General features: G+C 42.5%; 2 protein-coding genes across 2 annotated transcripts in view; one reads left to right on the top strand and one right to left on the bottom strand.

Moving 5' to 3' along the window:
- LOC138611589 (putative leucine-rich repeat-containing protein DDB_G0290503) overlaps window positions 1-21,220 on the top strand; it is a 43,934-nt gene extending 22,714 nt beyond the window's left edge. The window contains exons 30-51 of the mRNA XM_069684767.1: window positions 993-1,151; window positions 3,951-4,019; window positions 4,302-4,391; window positions 4,476-4,565; window positions 5,557-5,619; window positions 5,726-5,788; window positions 5,874-5,936; window positions 7,304-7,462; window positions 10,262-10,330; window positions 10,613-10,702; window positions 10,787-10,876; window positions 11,868-11,930; window positions 12,037-12,099; window positions 12,185-12,247; window positions 13,615-13,773; window positions 16,573-16,641; window positions 16,923-17,012; window positions 17,097-17,186; window positions 19,349-19,411; window positions 19,509-19,649; window positions 20,919-21,062; window positions 21,168-21,220. Of these exons, the coding sequence (XP_069540868.1) occupies window positions 993-1,151; window positions 3,951-4,019; window positions 4,302-4,391; window positions 4,476-4,565; window positions 5,557-5,619; window positions 5,726-5,788; window positions 5,874-5,936; window positions 7,304-7,462; window positions 10,262-10,330; window positions 10,613-10,702; window positions 10,787-10,876; window positions 11,868-11,930; window positions 12,037-12,099; window positions 12,185-12,247; window positions 13,615-13,773; window positions 16,573-16,641; window positions 16,923-17,012; window positions 17,097-17,186; window positions 19,349-19,411; window positions 19,509-19,649; window positions 20,919-21,062; window positions 21,168-21,220 (2,003 nt within the window). The remainder of the gene's footprint in view (window positions 1-992; window positions 1,152-3,950; window positions 4,020-4,301; window positions 4,392-4,475; window positions 4,566-5,556; window positions 5,620-5,725; window positions 5,789-5,873; window positions 5,937-7,303; window positions 7,463-10,261; window positions 10,331-10,612; window positions 10,703-10,786; window positions 10,877-11,867; window positions 11,931-12,036; window positions 12,100-12,184; window positions 12,248-13,614; window positions 13,774-16,572; window positions 16,642-16,922; window positions 17,013-17,096; window positions 17,187-19,348; window positions 19,412-19,508; window positions 19,650-20,918; window positions 21,063-21,167) is intronic.
- A 1,665-nt stretch (window positions 21,221-22,885) lies between these two features.
- Window positions 22,886-26,159, bottom strand: cunh14orf119 (chromosome unknown C14orf119 homolog). The gene is made up of 2 exons (XM_069685075.1): window positions 25,443-26,159; window positions 22,886-24,955 (listed from the first exon to the last, which is right to left on the bottom strand). Exons 1-2 carry the CDS (start codon window positions 25,854-25,856, stop codon window positions 24,782-24,784), a joined length of 588 nt encoding a protein of 195 aa, XP_069541176.1. The 5' UTR covers window positions 25,857-26,159; the 3' UTR covers window positions 22,886-24,781.
- Window positions 26,160-27,421: the final 1,262 nt, after the last annotated feature.

Below are 27,421 nucleotides of genomic sequence, written 5' to 3'. Positions count from 1 at the left end.
CCGCTTATCCGGGGGCCCGGTCGCGGTGGCAACTGGCTAAGCAAGTTGACCCAGACGTCCCTCTCCCCTGCCATGTTTTCCAACTTCTCCTGTGGGATCACAAGGCGTTCCCAGGCCAGATGGGATAATCCCTCCCGCGAGCTCTGGGTCTGCCCCTGGGTACCCTCCTAGTTGGACGTGCCTGGAAAACCTGAAATGCAAGGCGCCAAGGTGGCATCCTAATTAGATGCCCGAGCCAGCTCTACTGGCTCCTTTGGACGCGACTGCGTAGCAGCTCTACTCCGAGCCCCCTCCGGATGTACGAGCTCCTTACCCTATCTCTAAGGCTGAGCCCAGCCACCCTACGGAGGAAACTAATTTCCTCCATAGGGAGGCCGCTTGTATCCGCAACCTCATTGTATCGGTCAGTACCCAAAGCTCATGACCATAGGTGAAGGTTGGAATGTAGATCGACTGGTAAATTGAAAGCTTTACCTTCAGGCTCAGCTCCCTCTTCACCACGACGTTCCCGTACAACGCCTGCATTACTACTAATGCTGCACCGATCCGTCTGTCATTCTTACAATCCATTTTTCCCTCTCTCATAAACAAGACCCCGAGATAATTGAACTCCTTCACTTGCGGCAGGGACTCAGTCCCCACCCGGAGGGAGCAATCCACGGTTTTAGGGCAGAGAACCATGGCCTTAGACTTGGAGTCGCTGACCCTCATCCCAACCACTTCACACTCGGCTGCAAACTGCCCCTATGCCTGCTGGAGGTCCCAGCTTGATGAAACCAACAGAACCACATCATCTGCGAAAAGCAGAGATGGATTCTGAGGCCCCCAAATTGAAAGCCCTTCTTCCCCCGGCTGCACCTTGAGATCCTGTCCATGAAAATCCCAAACAGGATCAGTGACAAGGGACAACCCTGGCAGAGGCCAACACGCGCCGGGAACGTGTCTGACTTTGTGCCAAGGATGCGGACACAGCTCTCACTTTGGTTATACAGGGATGGCTGGCGCGTCGCAACAGCCCCGGTACCCCACATTCCTGCAGTGCTCCCCACAGAACCCCCCGAGGAACACCATTGTAGGCCTTCTCCAAGTCCACGAAACACATGTAGACTGGAGGAGCAAACTCCCATGCCCCTCCAAGCAGCCCTGCAAGGGTAAAGAGTTTGTCCACTGTTCCACGGCCAGCATGAAATCCGCATTGTTCCTTTCCAGCACCCTGGAATAAACTTTCCCCAGGAGGCTGAGAAATGTGATACCCAAATAGTTGGGGCACATTCTCCAGTCTCCCTTTTTAAAAATGGGAACCACCACCCTGGTCTGCCATTCCGCAGGCACTGTCCATGACCTCAACGCAACATTAAAAAGGCATGTCAGCCAAGCATCTCAGGGCAAATCTCATCTACACCTGGCACTCTGCCACTGAGGAGCTTCTTGACTACCACAGCGACCTCTGCGGAGGGTATAGATAAGGCTTCCCCTGGATCTTCAGACTCTACCTCCTCATCAGAGGTCAGTTGGTAGGGTTCAGGAGTTCCTCAAAGTGTCCTTTTTACCATCTGACGTTATCCCCAGTCTAGGTTAGCAGCTCTCCACCCCTGCTGAAGACAGCTTAAGGCAAGCCCTGCTACCCCCTAGTAAGTTGTACGACGGTTTGCCAGAACTTCCTTGAGGCCAGCCAAAAGTCCTTCTCCATAGCGTCCCCAAATGCCTCCAACACCCAGGATTTTGCTTCCTCAACCTCTGAAGCCACCCAGTACCTGACTGCTGCTTCTGGAGACCCCTGGGCTAACCAAGCCCAAAAGGCCTCCTCCTTCAGCCTGCCGGCTTCCTTCACCGCTGATGCACAAGAAATTCTTCCAGAGATGGGACACAGATAGGGGCTTCCGTCAAACTTTCCAAGTTCACTCTCACTACACACTTGGGTTTACCAGGTCTTCCCAGGAGCCTCCTCCGCAATCTGATCCGACTCACCACCAGGTGATGAACAGTTGACAGCTCTGCTCCTCTCTTCATCCAAGTGTCCAAGACATACGGCCGCAGAACTTATAATACGACAACAAAGTCAATCATTGATCTTTGACCTAGCGTGTTCTGGTACCAGGTACATTTATGAATCACCCTATGCTCGAACATGGCCTTTGTTATGGCCAATCAATGACAAGCACAGAAGTCTAATAACAAGACACCACTCGGGTTCAGATCGGACAGACCATTTCTCCCAATCGCCCCCTTCCAGGTTTCTCCATCATTGCCCAAATGACCGTTAAAGTCTCACAGTCGAACTATAGAGTCTCTAGGTGGAAGCCCTTCCAGGACTCCAACCAGTGAATCCAAGAAGGCCGGGTACTCTGAGCTGCTGTTTGGTGCATAAGCACAAACAACAGTCAGAACCTTCTTCTCTGCAACTTGTAGTCGCAGAGATGTGACCCTCTTGAAACTTGAAGAGGCAAAATTTCAACATAGTAACACTCAGCTGGGGGCTTGTGAGTATCCCCACAGCCGTTCTGCACCTCTCTACCTGGGCAACTCCAGAAAAGGAGAGAGTTCAGCCCCTCTCTAGGAGTTTGGTTCCAGAACCAGAGCTGTGCATGAATGTGAGCCCAACTATATCTTGTTGATCACGCTCCACCTTCCACACAACTCTGGTTCCTTGCCCGCCAGAGAGGTGGCATTCCACATATTGAGAGCTAGTCTACACAGCCGGGGATAAGCACGCCAAGGCACCCGCCTTAGCCTTCCACCCAGTTCACAAAGCACCTGACCCCTATGCCTGTCCCTGCGAGTGGTGAGCCTACAAGGTTGTGACTTTTACTGCCCATTAAAAAAATGTAAGAGCAACAGATTGCTGACAAGGGCACCAAGGGGTTTCTATACTACCAGAGTTTCAAAACACTGCTACTGCTTCTGTTGATAATGTTTTTTTTACCATCCTTAGGTCTTTCTACGTTAGGCTTTCAGATTTCTCATGAAACAAATGTATCTTTTTAGATCTACAGAATGACCTGGATGTCAAACTAGAGGAACTGCAGTCCAAATCTAACAATGTTTCTTCACTTGGTGAGTGCTACAGCTGCTGTACCAAACAGAGAAATGTCTAATTTAAAAAGTCATCAAACGTTTCATTTATAATTCAAAGGATATTTAGTTGCAGCCATATACTTATAGTAAATATGGAAACGGATTTTATTGAAAATGTTGAATAATGTTAAATCGTCTTTCTTTCAGCCCTTCAAGTTTCTACTTTAACCCTCCAACTGGAGGACCTAAAACGACAACTTAAAATCACTGAATCAGAGAGCAAAATTAAAGGTAAAAAAAAAAAGAGTGTGTTTGTGTTTAATTGAATCTATTAAAACTTTAGACATTCAGTGACCATGTGTTTCAAGTTAGGAACTCCATTGTGTGCACAACATAAGGCAATGATAGTGTTAGAAATGTACATGGCTACATTGCAGCTTAGAGACAGAGAAACATGTTAACAACAATATAAGTGTATTCACTTTTTGTAAGTGTTTTCACTTTTGTTTTCTGCAGAACTTCAACAAACTATCGATGAGAAAACTAATGAGCTGGCCAAAAAAACAGAGGAGCTAAAAGCAAGAAGTGCTCAACCACAAAGACGTGAGTGAAACATAATGAACAACCCGCTGGAAGAATCAAAATCGCAGTTTTATATTTATATCAAAGAGGGGAAGTTATACATTTATATAACGTTTAACCCTTCTTCTTCCAGTTCTAGAGATTATAACAATACAAACAGAGATTGAGAAACTGGCTTTTGGAGAAGTAAATGACACATATCACAATATGATTAAAGGTGAGTGACAGAAACATATATTCACTACACATTAGTGTCAAGAGGAATAACATTTTATAACCTCCTGGTTTTTTAATAAACACTTTAAAAACATGTGCTCACAGTTAACTAATGGTTTTCTGTCTCTTCTCTGCAGCTCTCCAAGATAACATGGATAACTTGATTGAGGGAATTCAAGATGAAGACAACGAAAACACTAAACTGAGTGAGTCAATATCGAGTCGTTAGTGAAATGTAATTGATCCATCATTGATGATCATGGTCGTTTATCCACTGAATTTATCTAATTCAAGATTCTTCTGTTAGTGTTTAAATTCATAGCTCAAAAAGATGAAATAGCAAGACTGAAGGAGCTAATCGAGAGTCAGAACCAGGCAGAATTACAGAAAATTAAAGGTGGGACAGCAGTATATACAAGTCTTATTTAGTATAAATACTTTGTCATACATTTTGACGAAATAAAACATCAATTCTGTGTTTCTTGAAGATCTGGAGAATGAACTGGAGGACGTCAGAAATCGCAAAAGAGAAAAGACGCTGTTGCTGCAATCAAGTGATACTAGGATAGCCAACTTGTGTAAGTTTTCTGTACAGAGATAAAACAACAGAGTTATCGAACAGCATCAGAAGACTGAAGGTAGCTTTTTCTGTTGTGTTGCAGCGGCTGAAATCATGGAACTTAACAGGAAAATCCAACCACTGGAAGATAAGATATCAGCCCTGAAGGAAGCTAACAATGAGAACCTGGAAGGTAAAGAACAAAATGTGTCATATTGCATGTAAATAAACACGTATATGTCATGAAGTGTCACACAAACAGAGAGAACCACAGATGATCTCTTTTGTTTCAGAGCTTAATAAGAGACTGGATTTGACAAAGAGGCAACTGACAGACAGTGAACAGCAACTCAAGGATGCAAATGCAAAGAATTCTGACTCAAGTATGAACGTTTTTATTGTTTTTACTTGTGTTGTTTGTTTCTGTTAGGTACAGAATAACACTGCAGCTGTGTTTGTTTCTCTATTAGTCAAGGAGATTGCTGAATTGAGGGCCAATCTGAAAAAGGCTCAGAAACAGGCAACCAGAGCTGCTAAAAGAGATATCAATGGTTTGTCTTTCACTTCCGTACTATTGTGTCTCTGTTGTCATCAACACTTTTTACTGTACATGCCAGAATACATATAAGGATTCCTTCACACTAACATTTAATGACTGAATAATCTGTCTGTTTTGTAAAAGAAACATCCTAAATACTTCCCCCTTTATCTAGAAGGTTGTTGGATAATAATCTATTAGGTTAATTGTGGTAATTGTTTGTGTACTTCCTCAGAATTGGAACAACAAATACAAACACAACAAAGGGAGAACCAAAAACTTGAAAACACAAATAAAGGTAAGTACTGTACATCGTAATGACTTAAAGTGATAATTTGATATCATGGGAAATGATATCGCGCCTTCTTGCGCGAGTTAGATGAGCGGATTAATAACACTTGCATGTCTGAACTGTATAAAGCTACAGTTAGCTTAGCTTAGCAAAAAGACTGGGCACATGGGTAAACACCTAACATGGCTGAGATGTTGTTTTAAATCAGCTCTTCAGACCTCGCTTCAAACTAAAGAAGGGGAACATGCCATTGCTCAGGCTGAGGTCAGAGGTGAGTTGTGTTTTTTATTTTTTGATTGTCATGGGTAAGAGTGCTCGGTTTTGATAACACAGCTTCATCTGTCTGCACAACAGAGCTGCAGAGCAAACTGCGATTAAAGACTGAAGAGTGCTCTGGACCTGGAGAAACATTGGATGGTAAGTTTGAATCCTGAGTGAGTGTCTCATTTCCCCTTGACGTTGCTTAATTTGTGTATCAGTACGAGCTCCTTCTGAAGCTGAAACATATCTCACTCTCCTCTAGAGCTGAGAGAACAACTGAAGGCAAAAGAGGAGGAACAATCTCGTGATCAAGCTGAGATCCAGTGTAAGTTCAGTATTAGAGTGTGTAGGTATCTGCAACGGGAAATGAAGAAGTTTAAGTTAATTATGAATGTGTTTTTGTACTATAGCACTGCAGAATCAGCTCAACCAGACAGAGGGGCAGTGTTCCAGTTTTGAGCAGAAAGCTAAGGGTGAGTTTCGTCTATGTTGACTTGTTACAGAACTTACTGTCCCTGCTGGCCAACAGTGTCGCACCCTTTTGTTTCCATTGCTGAAAATGATTCAGTATGTTGTTTTTAAAGTAACATTTCAAAAATAGGAGAGTCATTAAATCTTTTTCTGTTGATTCAATAATAATTAGATTGTGTACCATATAAAAGGAAATGATTTATTAACGGTAAACCAAGCTTGTTTTGATATTATGCCAAACAGTTTAAGAGCTGAATCCAGCTAAAGAATGGAGGGGAAACCCCAGAGAATATCCCCTAAACACTTTGAAATCCACGCCTTTAGGAGACTTACTTCTCCGAAAAATTGTGGCTTTTACTCCATCCATCAATTTTCTTCCGCTTATCCGGGGGCCCGGTCGCGGTGGCAACTGGCTAAGCAAGTTGACCCAGACGTCCCTCTCCCCTGCCATGTTTTCCAACTTCTCCTGTGGGATCACAAGGCGTTCCCAGGCCAGATGGGATAATCCCTCCCGCGAGCTCTGGGTCTGCCCCTGGGTACCCTCCTAGTTGGACGTGCCTGGAAAACCTGAAATGCAAGGCGCCAAGGTGGCATCCTAATTAGATGCCCGAGCCAGCTCTACTGGCTCCTTTGGACGCGACTGCGTAGCAGCTCTACTCCGAGCCCCCTCCGGATGTACGAGCTCCTTACCCTATCTCTAAGGCTGAGCCCAGCCACCCTACGGAGGAAACTAATTTCCTCCATAGGGAGGCCGCTTGTATCCGCAACCTCATTGTATCGGTCAGTACCCAAAGCTCATGACCATAGGTGAAGGTTGGAATGTAGATCGACTGGTAAATTGAAAGCTTTACCTTCAGGCTCAGCTCCCTCTTCACCACGACGTTCCCGTACAACGCCTGCATTACTACTAATGCTGCACCGATCCGTCTGTCATTCTTACAATCCATTTTTCCCTCTCTCATAAACAAGACCCCGAGATAATTGAACTCCTTCACTTGCGGCAGGGACTCAGTCCCCACCCGGAGGGAGCAATCCACGGTTTTAGGGCAGAGAACCATGGCCTTAGACTTGGAGTCGCTGACCCTCATCCCAACCACTTCACACTCGGCTGCAAACTGCCCCTATGCCTGCTGGAGGTCCCAGCTTGATGAAACCAACAGAACCACATCATCTGCGAAAAGCAGAGATGGATTCTGAGGCCCCCAAATTGAAAGCCCTTCTTCCCCCGGCTGCACCTTGAGATCCTGTCCATGAAAATCCCAAACAGGATCAGTGACAAGGGACAACCCTGGCAGAGGCCAACACGCGCCGGGAACGTGTCTGACTTTGTGCCAAGGATGCGGACACAGCTCTCACTTTGGTTATACAGGGATGGCTGGCGCGTCGCAACAGCCCCGGTACCCCACATTCCTGCAGTGCTCCCCACAGAACCCCCCGAGGAACACCATTGTAGGCCTTCTCCAAGTCCACGAAACACATGTAGACTGGAGGAGCAAACTCCCATGCCCCTCCAAGCAGCCCTGCAAGGGTAAAGAGTTTGTCCACTGTTCCACGGCCAGCATGAAATCCGCATTGTTCCTTTCCAGCACCCTGGAATAAACTTTCCCCAGGAGGCTGAGAAATGTGATACCCAAATAGTTGGGGCACATTCTCCAGTCTCCCTTTTTAAAAATGGGAACCACCACCCTGGTCTGCCATTCCGCAGGCACTGTCCATGACCTCAACGCAACATTAAAAAGGCATGTCAGCCAAGCATCTCAGGGCAAATCTCATCTACACCTGGCACTCTGCCACTGAGGAGCTTCTTGACTACCACAGCGACCTCTGCGGAGGGTATAGATAAGGCTTCCCCTGGATCTTCAGACTCTACCTCCTCATCAGAGGTCAGTTGGTAGGGTTCAGGAGTTCCTCAAAGTGTCCTTTTTACCATCTGACGTTATCCCCAGTCTAGGTTAGCAGCTCTCCACCCCTGCTGAAGACAGCTTAAGGCAAGCCCTGCTACCCCCTAGTAAGTTGTACGACGGTTTGCCAGAACTTCCTTGAGGCCAGCCAAAAGTCCTTCTCCATAGCGTCCCCAAATGCCTCCAACACCCAGGATTTTGCTTCCTCAACCTCTGAAGCCACCCAGTACCTGACTGCTGCTTCTGGAGACCCCTGGGCTAACCAAGCCCAAAAGGCCTCCTCCTTCAGCCTGCCGGCTTCCTTCACCGCTGATGCACAAGAAATTCTTCCAGAGATGGGACACAGATAGGGGCTTCCGTCAAACTTTCCAAGTTCACTCTCACTACACACTTGGGTTTACCAGGTCTTCCCAGGAGCCTCCTCCGCAATCTGATCCGACTCACCACCAGGTGATGAACAGTTGACAGCTCTGCTCCTCTCTTCATCCAAGTGTCCAAGACATACGGCCGCAGAACTTATAATACGACAACAAAGTCAATCATTGATCTTTGACCTAGCGTGTTCTGGTACCAGGTACATTTATGAATCACCCTATGCTCGAACATGGCCTTTGTTATGGCCAATCAATGACAAGCACAGAAGTCTAATAACAAGACACCACTCGGGTTCAGATCGGACAGACCATTTCTCCCAATCGCCCCCTTCCAGGTTTCTCCATCATTGCCCAAATGACCGTTAAAGTCTCACAGTCGAACTATAGAGTCTCTAGGTGGAAGCCCTTCCAGGACTCCAACCAGTGAATCCAAGAAGGCCGGGTACTCTGAGCTGCTGTTTGGTGCATAAGCACAAACAACAGTCAGAACCTTCTTCTCTGCAACTTGTAGTCGCAGAGATGTGACCCTCTTGAAACTTGAAGAGGCAAAATTTCAACATAGTAACACTCAGCTGGGGGCTTGTGAGTATCCCCACAGCCGTTCTGCACCTCTCTACCTGGGCAACTCCAGAAAAGGAGAGAGTTCAGCCCCTCTCTAGGAGTTTGGTTCCAGAACCAGAGCTGTGCATGAATGTGAGCCCAACTATATCTTGTTGATCACGCTCCACCTTCCACACAACTCTGGTTCCTTGCCCGCCAGAGAGGTGGCATTCCACATATTGAGAGCTAGTCTACACAGCCGGGGATAAGCACGCCAAGGCACCCGCCTTAGCCTTCCACCCAGTTCACAAAGCACCTGACCCCTATGCCTGTCCCTGCGAGTGGTGAGCCTACAAGGTTGTGGCTTTTACTGCCCATTAAAAAAATGTAAGAGCAACAGATTGCTGACAAGGGCACCAAGGGGTTTCTATACTACCAGAGTTTCAAAACACTGCTACTGCTTCTGTTGATAATGTTTTTTTTACCATCCTTAGGTCTTTCTACGTTAGGCTTTCAGATTTCTCATGAAACAAATGTATCTTTTTAGATCTACAGAATGACCTGGATGTCAAACTAGAGGAACTGCAGTCCAAATCTAACAATGTTTCTTCACTTGGTGAGTGCTACAGCTGCTGTACCAAACAGAGAAATGTCTAATTTAAAAAGTCATCAAACGTTTCATTTATAATTCAAAGGATATTTAGTTGCAGCCATATACTTATAGTAAATATGGAAACGGATTTTATTGAAAATGTTGAATAATGTTAAATCGTCTTTCTTTCAGCCCTTCAAGTTTCTACTTTAACCCTCCAACTGGAGGACCTAAAACGACAACTTAAAATCACTGAATCAGAGAGCAAAATTAAAGGTAAAAAAAAAAAGAGTGTGTTTGTGTTTAATTGAATCTATTAAAACTTTAGACATTCAGTGACCATGTGTTTCAAGTTAGGAACTCCATTGTGTGCACAACATAAGGCAATGATAGTGTTAGAAATGTAAATGGCTACATTGCAGCTTAGAGACAGAGAAACATGTTAACAACAATATAAGTGTATTCACTTTTTGTAAGTGTTTTCACTTTTGTTTTCTGCAGAACTTCAACAAACTATCGATGAGAAAACTAATGAGCTGGCCAAAAAAACAGAGGAGCTAAAAGCAAGAAGTGCTCAACCACAAAGACGTGAGTGAAACATAATGAACAACCCGCTGGAAGAATCAAAATCGCAGTTTTATATTTATATCAAAGAGGGGAAGTTATACATTTATATAACGTTTAACCCTTCTTCTTCCAGTTCTAGAGATTATAACAATACAAACAGAGATTGAGAAACTGGCTTTTGGAGAAGTAAATGACACATATCACAATATGATTAAAGGTGAGTGACAGAAACATATCTTCACTACACATTAGTGTCAAGAGGAATAACATTTTATAACCTCCTGGTTTTTTAATAAACACTTTAAAAACATGTGCTCACAGTTAACTAATGGTTTTCTGTCTCTTCTCTGCAGCTCTCCAAGATAACATGGATAACTTGATTGAGGGAATTCAAGATGAAGACAACGAAAACACTAAACTGAGTGAGTCAATATCGAGTCGTTAGTGAAATGTAATTGATCCATCATTGATGATCATGGTCGTTTATCCACTGAATTTATCTAATTCAAGATTCTTCTGTTAGTATTTAAATTCATAGCTCAAAAAGATGAAATAGCAAGACTGAAGGAGCTAATCGAGAGTCAGAACCAGGCAGAATTACAGAAAATTAAAGGTGGGACAGCAGTATATACAAGTCTTATTTAGTATAAATACTTTGTCATACATTTTGACGAAATAAAACATCAATTCTGTGTTTCTTGAAGATCTGGAGAATGAACTGGAGGACGTCAGAAATCGCAAAAGAGAAAAGACGCTGTTGCTGCAATCAAGTGATACTAGGATAGCCAACTTGTGTAAGTTTTCTGTACAGAGATAAAACAACAGAGTTATCGAACAGCATCAGAAGACTGAAGGTAGCTTTTTCTGTTGTGTTGCAGCGGCTGAAATCATGGAACTTAACAGGAAAATCCAACCACTGGAAGATAAGATATCAGCCCTGAAGGAAGCTAACAATGAGAACCTGGAAGGTAAAGAACAAAATGTGTCATATTGCATGTAAATAAACACGTATATGTCATGAAGTGTCACACAAACAGAGAGAACCACAGATGATCTCTTTTGTTTCAGAGCTTAATAAGAGACTGGATTTGACAAAGAGGCAACTGACAGACAGTGAACAGCAACTCAAGGATGCAAATGCAAAGAATTCTGACTCAAGTATGAACGTTTTTATTGTTTTTACTTGTGTTGTTTGTTTCTGTTAGGTACAGAATAACACTGCAGCTGTGTTTGTTTCTCTATTAGTCAAGGAGATTGCTGAATTGAGGGCCAATCTGAAAAAGGCTCAGAAACAGGCAACCAGAGCTGCTAAAAGAGATATCAATGGTTTGTCTTTCACTTCCGTACTATTGTGTCTCTGTTGTCATCAACACTTTTTACTGTACATGCCAGAATACATATAAGGATTCCTTCACACTAACATTTAATGACTGAATAATCTGTCTGTTTTGTAAAAGAAACATCCTAAATACTTCCCCCTTTATCTAGAAGGTTGTTGGATAATAATCTATTAGGTTAATTGTGGTAATTGTTTGTGTACTTCCTCAGAATTGGAACAACAAATACAAACACAACAAAGGGAGAACCAAAAACTTGAAAACACAAATAAAGGTAAGTACTGTACATCGTAATGACTTAAAGTGATAATTTGATATCATGGGAAATGATATCGCGCCTTCTTGCGCGAGTTAGATGAGCGGATTAATAACACTTGCATGTCTGAACTGTATAAAGCTACAGTTAGCTTAGCTTAGCAAAAAGACTGGGCACATGGGTAAACACCTAACATGGCTGAGATGTTGTTTTAAATCAGCTCTTCAGACCTCGCTTCAAACTAAAGAAGGGGAACATGCCATTGCTCAGGCTGAGGTCAGAGGTGAGTTGTGTTTTTTATTTTTTGATTGTCATGGGTAAGAGTGCTCGGTTTTGATAACACAGCTTCATCTGTCTGCACAACAGAGCTGCAGAGCAAACTGCGATTAAAGACTGAAGAGTGCTCTGGACCTGGAGAAACATTGGATGGTAAGTTTGAATCCTGAGTGAGTGTCTCATTTCCCCTTGACGTTGCTTAATTTGTGTATCAGTACGAGCTCCTTCTGAAGCTGAAACATATCTCACTCTCCTCTAGAGCTGAGAGAACAACTGAAGGCAAAAGAGGAGGAACAATCTCGTGATCAAGCTGAGATCCAGTGTAAGTTCAGTATTAGAGTGTGTAGGTATCTGCAACGGGAAATGAAGAAGTTTAAGTTAATTATGAATGTGTTTTTGTACTATAGCACTGCAGAATCAGCTCAACCAGACAGAGGGGCAGTGTTCCAGTTTTGAGCAGAAAGCTAAGGGTGAGTTTCGTCTATGTTGACTTGTTACAGAACTTACTGTCCCTGCTGGCCAACAGTGTCGCACCCTTTTGTTTCCATTGCTGAAAATGATTCAGTATGTTGTTTTTAAAGTAACATTTCAAAAATAGGAGAGTCATTCAATCTTTTTCTGTTGATTCAATAATAATTAGATTGTGTACCATATAAAAGGAAATGATTTATTAACGGTAAACCAAGCTTGTTTTGATATTATGCCAAACAGTTTAAGAGCTGAATCCAGCTAAAGAATGGAGGGGAAACCCCAGAGAATATCCCCTAAACACTTTGAAATCCACGCCTTTAGGAGACTTACTTCTCCGAAAAATTGTGGCTTTTACTCCATCCATCAATTTTCTTCCGCTTATCCGGGGGCCCGGTCGCGGTGGCAACTGGCTAAGCAAGTTGACCCAGACGTCCCTCTCCCCTGCCATGTTTTCCAACTTCTCCTGTGGGATCACAAGGCGTTCCCAGGCCAGATGGGATAATCCCTCCCGCGAGCTCTGGGTCTGCCCCTGGGTACCCTCCTAGTTGGACGTGCCTGGAAAACCTGAAATGCAAGGCGCCAAGGTGGCATCCTAATTAGATGCCCGAGCCAGCTCTACTGGCTCCTTTGGACGCGACTGCGTAGCAGCTCTACTCCGAGCCCCCTCCGGATGTACGAGCTCCTTACCCTATCTCTAAGGCTGAGCCCAGCCACCCTACGGAGGAAACTAATTTCCTCCATAGGGAGGCCGCTTGTATCCGCAACCTCATTGTATCGGTCAGTACCCAAAGCTCATGACCATAGGTGAAGGTTGGAATGTAGATCGACTGGTAAATTGAAAGCTTTACCTTCAGGCTCAGCTCCCTCTTCACCACGACGTTCCCGTACAACGCCTGCATTACTACTAATGCTGCACCGATCCGTCTGTCATTCTTACAATCCATTTTTCCCTCTCTCATAAACAAGACCCCGAGATAATTGAACTCCTTCACTTGCGGCAGGGACTCAGTCCCCACCCGGAGGGAGCAATCCACGGTTTTAGGGCAGAGAACCATGGCCTTAGACTTGGAGTCGCTGACCCTCATCCCAACCACTTCACACTCGGCTGCAAACTGCCCCTATGCCTGCTGGAGGTCCCAGCTTGATGAAACCAACAGAACCACATCATCTGCGAAAAGCAGAGATGGATTCTGAGGCCCCCAAATTGAAAGCCCTTCTTCCCCCGGCTGCACCTTGAGATCCTGTCCATGAAAATCCCAAACAGGATCAGTGACAAGGGACAACCCTGGCAGAGGCCAACACGCGCCGGGAACGTGTCTGACTTTGTGCCAAGGATGCGGACACAGCTCTCACTTTGGTTATACAGGGATGGCTGGCGCGTCGCAACAGCCCCGGTACCCCACATTCCTGCAGTGCTCCCCACAGAACCCCCCGAGGAACACCATTGTAGGCCTTCTCCAAGTCCACGAAACACATGTAGACTGGAGGAGCAAACTCCCATGCCCCTCCAAGCAGCCCTGCAAGGGTAAAGAGTTTGTCCACTGTTCCACGGCCAGCATGAAATCCGCATTGTTCCTTTCCAGCACCCTGGAATAAACTTTCCCCAGGAGGCTGAGAAATGTGATACCCAAATAGTTGGGGCACATTCTCCAGTCTCCCTTTTTAAAAATGGGAACCACCACCCTGGTCTGCCATTCCGCAGGCACTGTCCATGACCTCAACGCAACATTAAAAAGGCATGTCAGCCAAGCATCTCAGGGCAAATCTCATCTACACCTGGCACTCTGCCACTGAGGAGCTTCTTGACTACCACAGCGACCTCTGCGGAGGGTATAGATAAGGCTTCCCCTGGATCTTCAGACTCTACCTCCTCATCAGAGGTCAGTTGGTAGGGTTCAGGAGTTCCTCAAAGTGTCCTTTTTACCATCTGACGTTATCCCCAGTCTAGGTTAGCAGCTCTCCACCCCTGCTGAAGACAGCTTAAGGCAAGCCCTGCTACCCCCTAGTAAGTTGTACGACGGTTTGCCAGAACTTCCTTGAGGCCAGCCAAAAGTCCTTCTCCATAGCGTCCCCAAATGCCTCCAACACCCAGGATTTTGCTTCCTCAACCTCTGAAGCCACCCAGTACCTGACTGCTGCTTCTGGAGACCCCTGGGCTAACCAAGCCCAAAAGGCCTCCTCCTTCAGCCTGCCGGCTTCCTTCACCGCTGATGCACAAGAAATTCTTCCAGAGATGGGACACAGATAGGGGCTTCCGTCAAACTTTCCAAGTTCACTCTCACTACACACTTGGGTTTACCAGGTCTTCCCAGGAGCCTCCTCCGCAATCTGATCCGACTCACCACCAGGTGATGAACAGTTGACAGCTCTGCTCCTCTCTTCATCCAAGTGTCCAAGACATACGGCCGCAGAACTTATAATACGACAACAAAGTCAATCATTGATCTTTGACCTAGCGTGTTCTGGTACCAGGTACATTTATGAATCACCCTATGCTCGAACATGGCCTTTGTTATGGCCAATCAATGACAAGCACAGAAGTCTAATAACAAGACACCACTCGGGTTCAGATCGGACAGACCATTTCTCCCAATCGCCCCCTTCCAGGTTTCTCCATCATTGCCCAAATGACCGTTAAAGTCTCACAGTCGAACTATAGAGTCTCTAGGTGGAAGCCCTTCCAGGACTCCAACCAGTGAATCCAAGAAGGCCGGGTACTCTGAGCTGCTGTTTGGTGCATAAGCACAAACAACAGTCAGAACCTTCTTCTCTGCAACTTGTAGTCGCAGAGATGTGACCCTCTTGAAACTTGAAGAGGCAAAATTTCAACATAGTAACACTCAGCTGGGGGCTTGTGAGTATCCCCACAGCCGTTCTGCACCTCTCTACCTGGGCAACTCCAGAAAAGGAGAGAGTTCAGCCCCTCTCTAGGAGTTTGGTTCCAGAACCAGAGCTGTGCATGAATGTGAGCCCAACTATATCTTGTTGATCACGCTCCACCTTCCACACAACTCTGGTTCCTTGCCCGCCAGAGAGGTGGCATTCCACATATTGAGAGCTAGTCTACACAGCCGGGGATAAGCACGCCAAGGCACCCGCCTTAGCCTTCCACCCAGTTCACAAAGCACCTGACCCCTATGCCTGTCCCTGCGAGTGGTGAGCCTACAAGGTTGTGACTTTTACTGCCCATTAAAAAAATGTAAGAGCAACAGATTGCTGACAAGGGCACCAAGGGGTTTCTATACTACCAGAGTTTCAAAACACTGCTACTGCTTCTGTTGATAATGTTTTTTTTACCATCCTTAGGTCTTTCTACGTTAGGCTTTCAGATTTCTCATGAAACAAATGTATCTTTTTAGATCTACAGAATGACCTGGATGTCAAACTAGAGGAACTGCAGTCCAAATCTAACAATGTTTCTTCACTTGGTGAGTGCTACAGCTGCTGTACCAAACAGAGAAATGTCTAATTTAAAAAGTCATCAAACGTTTCATTTATAATTCAAAGGATATTTAGTTGCAGCCATATACTTATAGTAAATATGGAAACGGATTTTATTGAAAATGTTGAATAATGTTAAATCGTCTTTCTTTCAGCCCTTCAAGTTTCTACTTTAACCCTCCAACTGGAGGACCTAAAACGACAACTTAAAATCACTGAATCAGAGAGCAAAATTAAAGGTAAAAAAAAAAAGAGTGTGTTTGTGTTTAATTGAATCTATTAAAACTTTAGACATTCAGTGACCATGTGTTTCAAGTTAGGAACTCCATTGTGTGCACAACATAAGGCAATGATAGTGTTAGAAATGTAAATGGCTACATTGCAGCTTAGAGACAGAGAAACATGTTAACAACAATATAAGTGTATTCACTTTTTGTAAGTGTTTTCACTTTTGTTTTCTGCAGAACTTCAACAAACTATCGATGAGAAAACTAATGAGCTGGCCAAAAAAACAGAGGAGCTAAAAGCAAGAAGTGCTCAACCACAAAGACGTGAGTGAAACATAATGAACAACCCGCTGGAAGAATCAAAATCGCAGTTTTATATTTATATCAAAGAGGGGAAGTTATACATTTATATAACGTTTAACCCTTCTTCTTCCAGTTCTAGAGATTATAACAATACAAACAGAGATTGAGAAACTGGCTTTTGGAGAAGTAAATGACACATATCACAATATGATTAAAGGTGAGTGACAGAAACATATCTTCACTACACATTAGTGTCAAGAGGAATAACATTTTATAACCTCCTGGTTTTTTAATAAACACTTTAAAAACATGTGCTCACAGTTAACTAATGGTTTTCTGTCTCTTCTCTGCAGCTCTCCAAGATAACATGGATAATTTGATTGAGGGAATTCAAGATGAAGACAACGAAAACACTAAACTGAGTGAGTCAATATCGAGTCGTTAGTGAAATGTAATTGATCCATCATTGATGATCATGGTCGTTTATCCACTGAATTTATCTAATTCAAGATTCTTCTGTTAGTGTTTAAATTCATAGCTCAAAAAGATGAAATAGCAAGACTGAAGGAGCTAATCGAGAGTCAGAACCAGGCAGAATTACAGAAAATTAAAGGTGGGACAGCAGTATATACAAGTCTAATTTAGTAAGATACTTTGTCATACATTTTGACGAAATAAAACATCAATTCTGTGTTTCTTGAAGATCTGGAGAATGAACTGGAGGACGTCAGAAATCGCAAAAAAGAAAAGATACTGTTGCTGCAATCAAGTGATACTAGGATAGCCACCTTGTGTAAGTTTTCTGTACAGAGATAAAACAACAGAGTTATCGAACAGCATCAGAAGACTGAAGGTAGCTTTTTCTGTTGTGTTGCAGCTGCTGAAATCATGGAACTTAACAGGAAAATCCAACCACTGGAAGATAAGATATCAGCCCTGAAGGAAGCTAACAATGAGAACCTGGAAGGTAAAGAACAAAATGTGTCATATTGCATGTAAATAAACACGTATATGTCATGAAGTGTCACACAAACAGAGAGAACCACAGATGATCTCTTTTGTTTCAGAGCTTAATAAGAGACTGGATTTGACAAAGAGGCAACTGACAGACAGTGAACAGCAACTCAAGAATGCAAATGCAAAGAATTCTGACTCAGGTATGAACGTTTTTATTGTTTTTACTTGTGTTGTTTGTTTCTGTTAGGTACAGAATAACACTGCAGCTGTTTGTTTCTCTATTAGTCAAGGAGATTGCTGAATTGAGGGCCAATCTGAAAAAGGCTCAGAAACAGGCAACCAGAGCTGCTAAAAGAGATATCAACGGTTTGTCTTTTACTTCCGTACTATTGTGTCTCTGTTGTCATCAACACATAATTTCTTACTGTACATGCTAGAATACATATGCACAATATATTGTTAATCAATTGCAATTGTGATGTGTGCATGAGCAATAGTCACATCGCAGGACGTGTGAAACAAATGATGTGAAAAATGTCAAGCTGCAAATGTATTGTTGCTTGGTACAAAAAGAAAACTCGACCCAGTTTCTCATTTTCCACGACTGATCTACAGGAAGTGTGTCTGACATCACATGAGTGCAGCTTTTTACCAGAGCGTACGGAGAACTTAACGCTTTGCTGCAGAGTCTGTGTGCCACCTGACTGTAAACTGTAAACATGCACGCCACGCTGTCACAGATCATGTCAGCGGGATGATTGGGGCAGACATTCCGTTACGCGAGGTGGCTTATAAAGGCGCTTTCCCACTGGTCAAAAAACCCACTTACAACTGCTGACACACTTTTATTACTTAGTGGGAAAGGCTACAATCGGCATTCAGACCCGGGTCAAATGACTCTGCAGTTGACCCGGGTAATCATCGCCTGGCCTCCGATCTGCAATGATAGGAACGCCACTGGCAATGGAAAAAGAGACAATTGGCATTTATAAGAGGGTCTTACTGGGTCTGAAAAACCTGCGTCAACGCACTAATTTTCATGGTAAAGGGGTATAAGTGAGAGTATTCATTTTATCAGTCGCACCTTGTCCCAGTGCTCATTAACGCTGTGGCTACATAAACGGACAGTCCACGTAGCAAATTATTTTAAGAAACATGTCGCTCCACCTGAACTCTCTCTACTTTTTCATTAGGCTGTCTCTGAACCAAGTGTGGTAAAAGTAGGAGACTTAAAAGTCTTAAATAATAAAAAGTATGATTGTTGATTGTTTATTTGGACATGAAAACACTGCGTTTATCTGTTATATTTTCAGAAGACAAATATTGCAGAACAAAAAGATCTCACAGTTTTAGTTTTTTCGAATATCTTGCAGCCCTACATATTATGTGAAGGATTCCTTCACACTAACATGTAATGACATGAAACATCCTAAATTCTTCCTCCTTTATCTAGAAGGTTGTTGTAAAATAATCTATTGTTTGTGTACTCTCTCAGGATTGGAACAACAAATACAAACACAACAAAGGGAGAACCTAAAACTTGAAAACTCAAATAAAGGTAAGTACTGTACATCATCATGACTTATAGTGAAAGTTTGATATCATGGGAAATGTGCTTATTAATCTTCTCATCTTACTCACTGAAGAAGGCCAATAACACTTGCATGTCTGCACTCTGTAATGCTACAGCCAGAAGTCAGTTAGCTTAGCTTAGCTTAGCGAAAAGACTGGACACATGGGGAAACAGCTAGCACGGCTCTGTCCAAAGGTAACAGACTGCGTTGTGTTTTAACAGAGAGCTGTGTGCCAGATAATGTACGTGCAACAGACACTTCCTGTCAACCTCACAGTACTTACAAGACAGTGAAAACACAACTAGTCATTCTTATACCTCTTTTTGTTAGTGTTTAACAGTGAGCTTTAGAGGCACTAGTAGTTTGACTTGGTTTCCTTTGGACAGAGCTAGGCTACCTCTCTGTTTCTCGTCTTCATGCAAAGCTAAGCTAACCGGCAGCTGTTGATAGTTTCAGATTCCCCAAACAAACAGGTGTGTGTCTCAGATCTTCTCTCTCACTCACACTAAGAAATCTAAAAAGTATTTCTCACAATATATTTCCCTATTCCTGTAAAACTTGAAACTTTGTGATTAATACATGTCAATGTTTCTGTCAGACCTAAAGCAGGAGGTCAAAGAACTGAAAGCATGCTGCTCTGATGTTAACACTCAGTGTGAAGGTGAGACCTCAATATGACCTAATATCTCCCTTTACATATATTGTTTTTTTTGTAGGTCATTTGATGTAGTTTTTAAACTGTTTATTTCATCTCACAGATTTGCAAATACAAATGCAGCAGTGCCAGGAGGACACAGATCGCTTGCAGCAGCAGCTTCATGAGAAGAATGTCGACCTCAAACAGCTGCAGCTGGAGTTAGAAGAAAAAATCAAGGAGAACAACGACCTGCAGCATGACAGTAACTTCACCTCTATATTAATCTCTATTAAGGCGCGCCAACAGATTTTAATACGAGAAGTGTTCTGGTTTCTGTTTGTAGTACGTTTGTAGTCCCAGTACTACTGACCAATCACGTATCAGCAGGAATCAAGGTACGCAGTTAAAACTGTCCAAGTGGAGAGCAAAAGCAGGCTGAACAGCTATTAATCTCTATAAACAGATATCTGCAGCAAGTTCAGCTAACTATTTCAACTTAAGACAAATTCGCTTGACGCTGTTCAGCGTTTAGATTTCCCCAACTTTCTCGAATGCATCATGATCAAAGCTCCGTGCGCTGCAACTTTGTAGTAGGAGAATGTAGCTTGCGTGGATGCTAACGCACTACTTAATAAATAAAAGAGTGAAGCTACAGAAGAGCCATTTGATTCAGAAAAAAAGCAACACTGCCACCAAGCTACAGAGAAATGTAGTTAAACTACAAATGCTACTGCCCAACACTGCTAAAGACCCTATTATTGCAAGTAAATCGCAAGGATTTTTTGTTCTGGTTCATAGAAATGACAGTGTGTATTTTGCTAACATATCTGGAGGGTCAAATTTCACTTCACTTTTGATCTGAATCTCCTCTCTCACGGACTCCAGGGACTTTGAGCCATGTTCTCGCTAAGTGTTTCAGTGCTTAGTGCTGTCCCACTGTCAAATCACCAAGTGCGTGCTGCACACTTTTCAACACCAAATTATGGACTTTCCGTGGGTCCGCATATCTGCAGACTTTCCTGTGGGACTTAAAATATTGTAAACAATGCAAGACACAAATACATGCTGGAGGTCGGCTTTTTTTCTTATTAGATCTAATAGCGCATCTGGTTTCCAGGCAACGTGTGATGCCATGACAGTGTGTCCCATTCCTCATTTTTATGCAGTTTACAAACTCTCACGGACTCATGCACTCACAAACTGCTCGCCTGACGTCATTAAAGTCAGTGAGGGCTCAGTGCTGAGGCTTTAGGGTGGAGATTGGGACTCTTCTCAGGTTGCTTATTGGACTGTAAACAATTCAGCACACGGAAAAGGAAGTCATTTATCACAAAACGCTTGCAAAACGGCAATGCCTGTGATATTCGCCATTGCCACAGAGGCTATATTGTCGTCAGACTACAGCTTATTGGTTTTGAGATTGCCTCTATATTCATAAAGTTCTTTCAAGTTTTATAAGAGGACAAGATAGTTCAACAAAATCACCAAGTGTTATTTGATGTCGTTTTTAACTGAACATGTCATCAAACAGACCTGACACAACAGCAACAGATCCAGGCCCACGCTGATGACCTGCAGCAGCAGCTGTTTGACAACGACGCCAGGTTCAACCAGCTGCAGCAGGAGTTAGAAAACCAGGACAGGAAGTATAACAAGCTGCAGGACAACTACAACAGTGAGTCTCTGGAAGAGCTCATAAATACAATATGTAGATATGTGCAGACGGTCGTGTGACTCCTGATGAAATAAATCTATTCTGTCTTTTCTGTCTTCATGGTAGACCTGCTAAATGAGAAGAACAAACTTGAGGATGATGTACAAGGTAAGTATTAGGTCTGTTCAGTAAAGTGCACAAAGTACGGCCTGAAACAAACATGCTGCTCCTTCTCTCTCCTCAGATCTTCAAAACAAACTGAGTGATGTGGAAGATAAGACGATCTATGCCAGTGAGTCACACACAAGACTTCTTATAATTTCTAAAATCATCACCCTGCACATTCAGTGATATTCATTCAGTGTTAACATTAAAATCTTATGTAAATAGAATATACAACCCTACACACGTATGTACCCGAAACATTGTACACAACAGGCTTGTGAGATACTATTTATACACTTTAATTAGTTTTAAAGGGGCTCTTCATGAACACATTAAGGCCACTTTACTTCTCTTTGGTAGTACTACAGTAGACTGTATTTATGAAGTGGAAAAGTGAAAAGTGAAGCCAATGCAGAATTACCTTAAACCTGCTTTCTCACTAATGGCCAGAAGGGGGCAACCCATGCAAAAAGAAGAGAAGCAAATGTTAGTGCCATTTTTCAAAGGAGTCTATGGTCTCAATCACCATTTTCAAGTCTTCTTACTCACTCGCTGACGGTCGCTTTCCTTTTCAGACTGTTTGCCTTCATCTGAGCGTCGAGTTTGTTTCTTTTTCTTTGGATTTTCACTTATTTTTGAAGTTGTATCTGTAGTCATCGATCTTTTCTTTGTTTGTTCAGCCATAGTAGATTACTGTTTACTCGCAACACTTGCAGAGAGCGGAAAAGCAGCCGCTTAGCTCCGCCTACCCTCTCCGGCAGACCAACCACTGCTGGCTGATGGAAAATGCTTCACTAACTGGGCGCTGCTTGTGATTTTTTCCTCGAATGTCGGCGCAGACACCCAGTCCGTAATACTGCAAATGCAGAGGCTTTCATCAGTGGGCCATAGGCTCAATCACCATTGTGTTACCTCATTCGGCGATAGATAGTGACTTAAATTTATTTAAATGAAAATCTTCGAGATTATCACATTAATTTAATTTCCCTTTCAAAATATGTTGCAAAGCTACAAATATCCTTCATTTTTTTGTTTACAGAGAAGATGACTATGGATCCAAACACGGCACACCAAAGAATATTTCTGTCTGCCGATAACAGTGAAATGTTCACCACTGGGCAAACACAAAATGTCCGTGACCATCCAGGCCGGTTTGATGTGATTCTGGCCGCCCTGGGCTCGACCGGCTTCTCATCTGGGAGACGTTACTGGGAGGTGTCTGTGGCTGGAAATCTTTGTTTTCAAGTTGGGATGGCCAGTGAATCTGCCCAAAGGAGGGGAACAGTACAATTCAATCCGACAAATGGTTTCTGGACTATAGTCCTAAACAAACAGGGTCAGTACAAGGCTGCCGATAGGCGTTTTGCTTTGATTCCAGTTCAGACGCCTCCTCAGACACTGGGTGTTCTGCTGGAATACAAAAAGGGACAGATCTCATTTTACGACGCTAGTACCAGATCTCACTTGTACTCATTTGTGGGACAAAAGTTCACAGACAAAATCTACCCATTTATCAATTTTTGTGTTGGGGACAATGAAAGGGCTCCTATCGTGTTACTGACTCCTGGATCAGTTGACTGGATACAATAGAAAGAAACAAACCTTAGTTATGACGTGTGTCAAATCTCTGAATGTTTCAACAATAAAACGAGAACAAATATACAAGAATGCATTTTGTTTATTTCTTCAGGTTTGAAAGGGGATTCATTCTCTTGTCCGTGTCATTCCAGGTGTTTTAGTCACCAGGCCCAGAACAGAAAAAAAATGCCTGTTCGTTAAATAGCAAGATGTTAAATCAGTTTATTTTAAATCCAAATGGCACAGCTTCAGCCTTAATGAAAGCTTCAAGCAAAACGTTCTGACCTTTATTAAAAAAAGTGGAAGTATGAGTGATGCATTTATGGAGAAACCGGTGAAGTAAACAGAATAAAAACAGGTTATATTGAACGAACGCTTCTGTTATTTCAATTAAATGGTTAACCTTCAACAATAACTCCCATACACTATATTCACACCGCGGCCATGTCCTCTATCATCAACAGTTGGTAGCTGAATTGCTGTTATAGTGTAGTACTGAGGTGTTTCAGGTTTAAAGTAAACAAAGGGAATCAGACAAATTGTATAATTTCACCACTTCGAGGATCAGCAACTAAAAAGACAATAGTTCAAATCCTGAGGGACATCTGGCCATTTTTTTAAGGGAAAACCACATACTTTATAACACATTAGCTACCAACTAATAGGGCTTACGTTAGCATGCAACCACTTCCAAGCTAACTTTGCTGTAAGCAAGGAAATGACAAAATGCTTACATTACTGTTTGAGAGTTTTATAAGATACAGTGAAGGCCATATTTAAAGTTAACACAACATATGTGGTCAGCCATTAGCTGCAATCTGACAGCGGCTAACTTTAGGATTCAGCCACTTCTTAGTTAATATAGCTAAATACGGTTAGCTAGGAAATGGCTAAATGCTAACATTACGGTTTGATAGTGTTATAAGATGTGAAAGAAGGAAAGGTCGTATTTCAAGTTAAATCAACAAATTTGATAACCCATTTGTTACTATCTGAAAACATGTTAGCATTAAGCCACTTTCTAACTAATAATATTGTTAGCTAGTTTGCTAATGTTACAGTTTGATAGTGTTACACAACATTTCTGGTCACCCACTAGCTGCAAGGATTCAGCCACTTCCTAGTTAATATTACAGTCAGCTAAGAAATGGCTAAATGCTAACATTACAGTTTGATAGTTTTAAAAGGATATGACAGGGAAGGTCACATTTCAAGTTAAAAAAACAAATTTCATAACCCATTTGCTACCATCTGACAACAGCTAATGTTAGCATTTAGCCACTTTCTATCTAATAGTGCTCTTAGCTAGGATGCTAACCTTACAGTTTGATAGTGTTGTAAGATACAACAGGGAAGGCCATATTTAAAGTGAACACAACTAATTTGGTCACCCATTAGCTGCAATCTGACAGTGGCTAATTTTAGGATTCAGCCACTTCTTAGCTAATATTACAGTCAGCTAAGAAATGGCTAAATTTGATAACCTATTTGCTACCATCTAATGTTAGCATTTAGCCACTTTCTAACTAATAGTACTCTTAGCTAGGATGCTAACGTTACAGTTTGACAGTGCTAAACGATACAATAAGACAGAAGTTAATTTCTAGTTTAAGGCAATGTTAGCTCAGAAGTTGCTAACAATCGCTGTTGTTTATAGTTGCTCATGGGTTATCAAATAGCTTGTAATATGACCCCATGTCCCTCCAGATTTTTCTGTTGCTGATCAATTTGGAAGCAGTGAAATAACATTTAGTCAGATTTCCCACCTTTACACCACTTAAAACAAGGAATACAGCAGTGTGGAATTAAAACAGCCATTCAGCTTTCTACCCTGATGTCAAGAACATGGCGGCCATGTAAATGTGGTCCATCACAGTTAAACAAAAATTTCTCTGAAGAGAACTATCTCAGATCTAACACACATTACCCACTACTCATGACCTCTTCAACACATTTTGTTATATTCACTTGCATTTTTATCACAGTGTAAACATTGCTCAGTCTCTTCCTGAAGTGCCGGCTACACATCTGTAAAAGTGGGCAACAAAAACTGGGTCCCACTCCTCCAGTATGTGCAGGAAATGGTTCCTCTCCTCTTCTCCCCAAGACTCGAACCATTGGGTCCACAGGCGCAGCTGGCATTCAAAGATGTTTGGTAGTCTGTCTTTAACCTGGTCAGGGTGCAAAGAGAGGACGCAGCTGTTTAATGTTAAAAAAAAAAACAGTTAGTTCCGACCAACTAATCTGATTGGACGAGAGGCATTCCACGTGTGCTGTTATCGAGTACAACAGCACTGGGACTTTGAACTATATGTATCATTCCACTACAAGTGTTCTGAATACTGTTGATTAACGTTGCATCAAATGGATTAATTAACATGGTACATCTGAATCACACATGCCATGAAAGCAAGTTGTTATTTGTGACTTTACTATTATATGACACTTGTAGAACTGGTGTATTAAAGCCATAACATACTGGAGTTGGAGCTGTTGCACTGAATATCTGCACTGAATATCTGCACTGCTGCGATTATTGCCTGTGGCCTTATGCCTGTGACTGAATCCCAACCATGCTGATATTCACTACAACAGCACTCCCTCTCGTGTGATATTGATTGAACATCATTCATTGCCTGTTAAGGAGGGGGAAAGTACCTGAAGAGTACTTAGTGAATCTAGGAGAGTGCAAACTTTCCCAGGTACAGCTTTCCCCAGAAGATCCTGCAGGAACTGCTCCCTCTGAGTGGCGGTCCAGCCCTTGAACCAGCTCAAGACGCACCGCTGCTCCTGGAGGCTCACATAGGAGATGGGCTCCGGGTCTCCCACCTGAGCTGCACTTGGGGAAGAGCAGGAGAGCATCTCAAGGCTCGGAGGGCTAACTACACCCCGTGGAGCCGATGGGAAGTCCTCCGGGCTGGGGGTGCTGGGGAAGCCAGTCCAGTGTTGTGTTGCCAGGTTGGGTGATCCGTCCAATGGACCTCTTAACCCGGAGTTATGATTTAGTCTGTACCCGTCAGTGGGCTGCTGCTGCTGATTTGACGCTTGATTGACATGACTGAACCACGACATGTTTAGAAAGACCGGTTTGTTTCAGTCTAGTAAGCCAGTTATCCCTCTGCTGTAATTTAATCAGCAATGCCAGCTGCCGACAGAGACTCCTCCGGTGTTTGGTCGCATTAACATGTAGCTTAGCTTGTGTTAATACCAACGTTGGAGTCTGAATTTAAAACTCAACGTCACAATGAACTCTTCTTAACATAAATGGTTATTATTACCCATCTTTTTTTTTAACGTAAATCACCTTATTGACAGCATATCTGATTAGTAGCGTTGATCGAGGCTCACGCTAATCGTTCTAACAAATATATACAGGAAGTGTGTCTGCGGTAGAGATGTGGTGTTGGCAAACGAGTCGGATCTAGAACCTATTCCTTAAAGTGAACGAGGGGAAACGGCTCCCACCGAGAGCCGACCTCTTGTGTTTTGGGGGGTATATTAATACAAGGTAGATAAAGCACATGCCAACTTGCAAATAACATTTTTTTTTAATTTTTTTTACAGCATATAAGTTAAATGGAATATAAGTGTTTGTACAGAGTAATTACTCATTCACCATATTATTTACTAGTGTGTTGTCTTTGTTAGATAAACAGGATAGTTGTTAATAATGAATATGACCTGATATTTTCATGCATTAAAGAATGAAGGAAGAATGTAGTTTATTTTTGCTACAAATAAAAAAATGATAAATTGATACACATTTATAATAAAGCCAAGATTGTGATTTTTATTTAAATTTTAAGATAAAGATGACACAAGACAGAACTTTATTAATCGCGAAGGAAATTATAGTGCCAGATAGCTCCAAATATACAGCGCAAATTAGAGAAATGCAAAAAACAACTCAGATGTAAGTGAAAATATTAAGTGTATGGGTTAATAAAGAGCCAGGGCATGATAGAATAACAATATTACAATAGTTATTTACAGAAGTAGGCAGGAATGGTGGCAGTTAAATTGACAGTTATTACGCAGTAAGAACTTTTATCGCACAAGTTTATGAATTTGAAGATAGTGCATGATATAGAATGTAAATTTACAATGAAAATGCCTTAAGAGCTGAGGTGAGCCAAATGATCCGACTCAGTGAAAAGAGCCGGAATGTCCATCACTTGTATGCGGCTAATTAGCTGTGTTGTAAAGGAAACACTGCTTGCGCAGAATTTGCGCAGTTCTTGTTTTTGACAAACAAAAATATTACAATGGTAAAATTGGTTGATAATGTATCACTTAAACACAGTTAGAAATGAATATGAATTTTGTGTGATGAGATTGAGCATGAGGATGAGGACAATGAAAAGGCAGAAAATATAAATAAAAAAATAAGAAAGTATTATATTTATTTTTATTATTATTTATTACTGCATCATTTTTTGCCTAAACATTTTATTTTATATTTAATAACCATGTAATTGGAACCTCCCAGCATAAGAATTTCTCACAGTTGTACTTGTATAACTGGAGTGACAATAAACGTCTTGAATCTTGAACGTATCGGGAGTCCTTTTAAGCCCAGTAGTTGGCGGTAATGCAACACTTCGGATCTAGACACCTATAAAAAACCAACGAAGAAG

The sequence above is a fragment of the Semicossyphus pulcher genome, unplaced genomic scaffold (genome assembly GCF_022749685.1).
Source record: "Semicossyphus pulcher isolate SPU_LCO1_2020_fin unplaced genomic scaffold, fSemPul1.0.p SCAF_7, whole genome shotgun sequence".
Lineage (NCBI taxonomy): Eukaryota > Metazoa > Chordata > Actinopteri > Labriformes > Labridae > Semicossyphus > Semicossyphus pulcher.
This window is presented reverse-complemented; position numbering and strand designations above follow the sequence as displayed.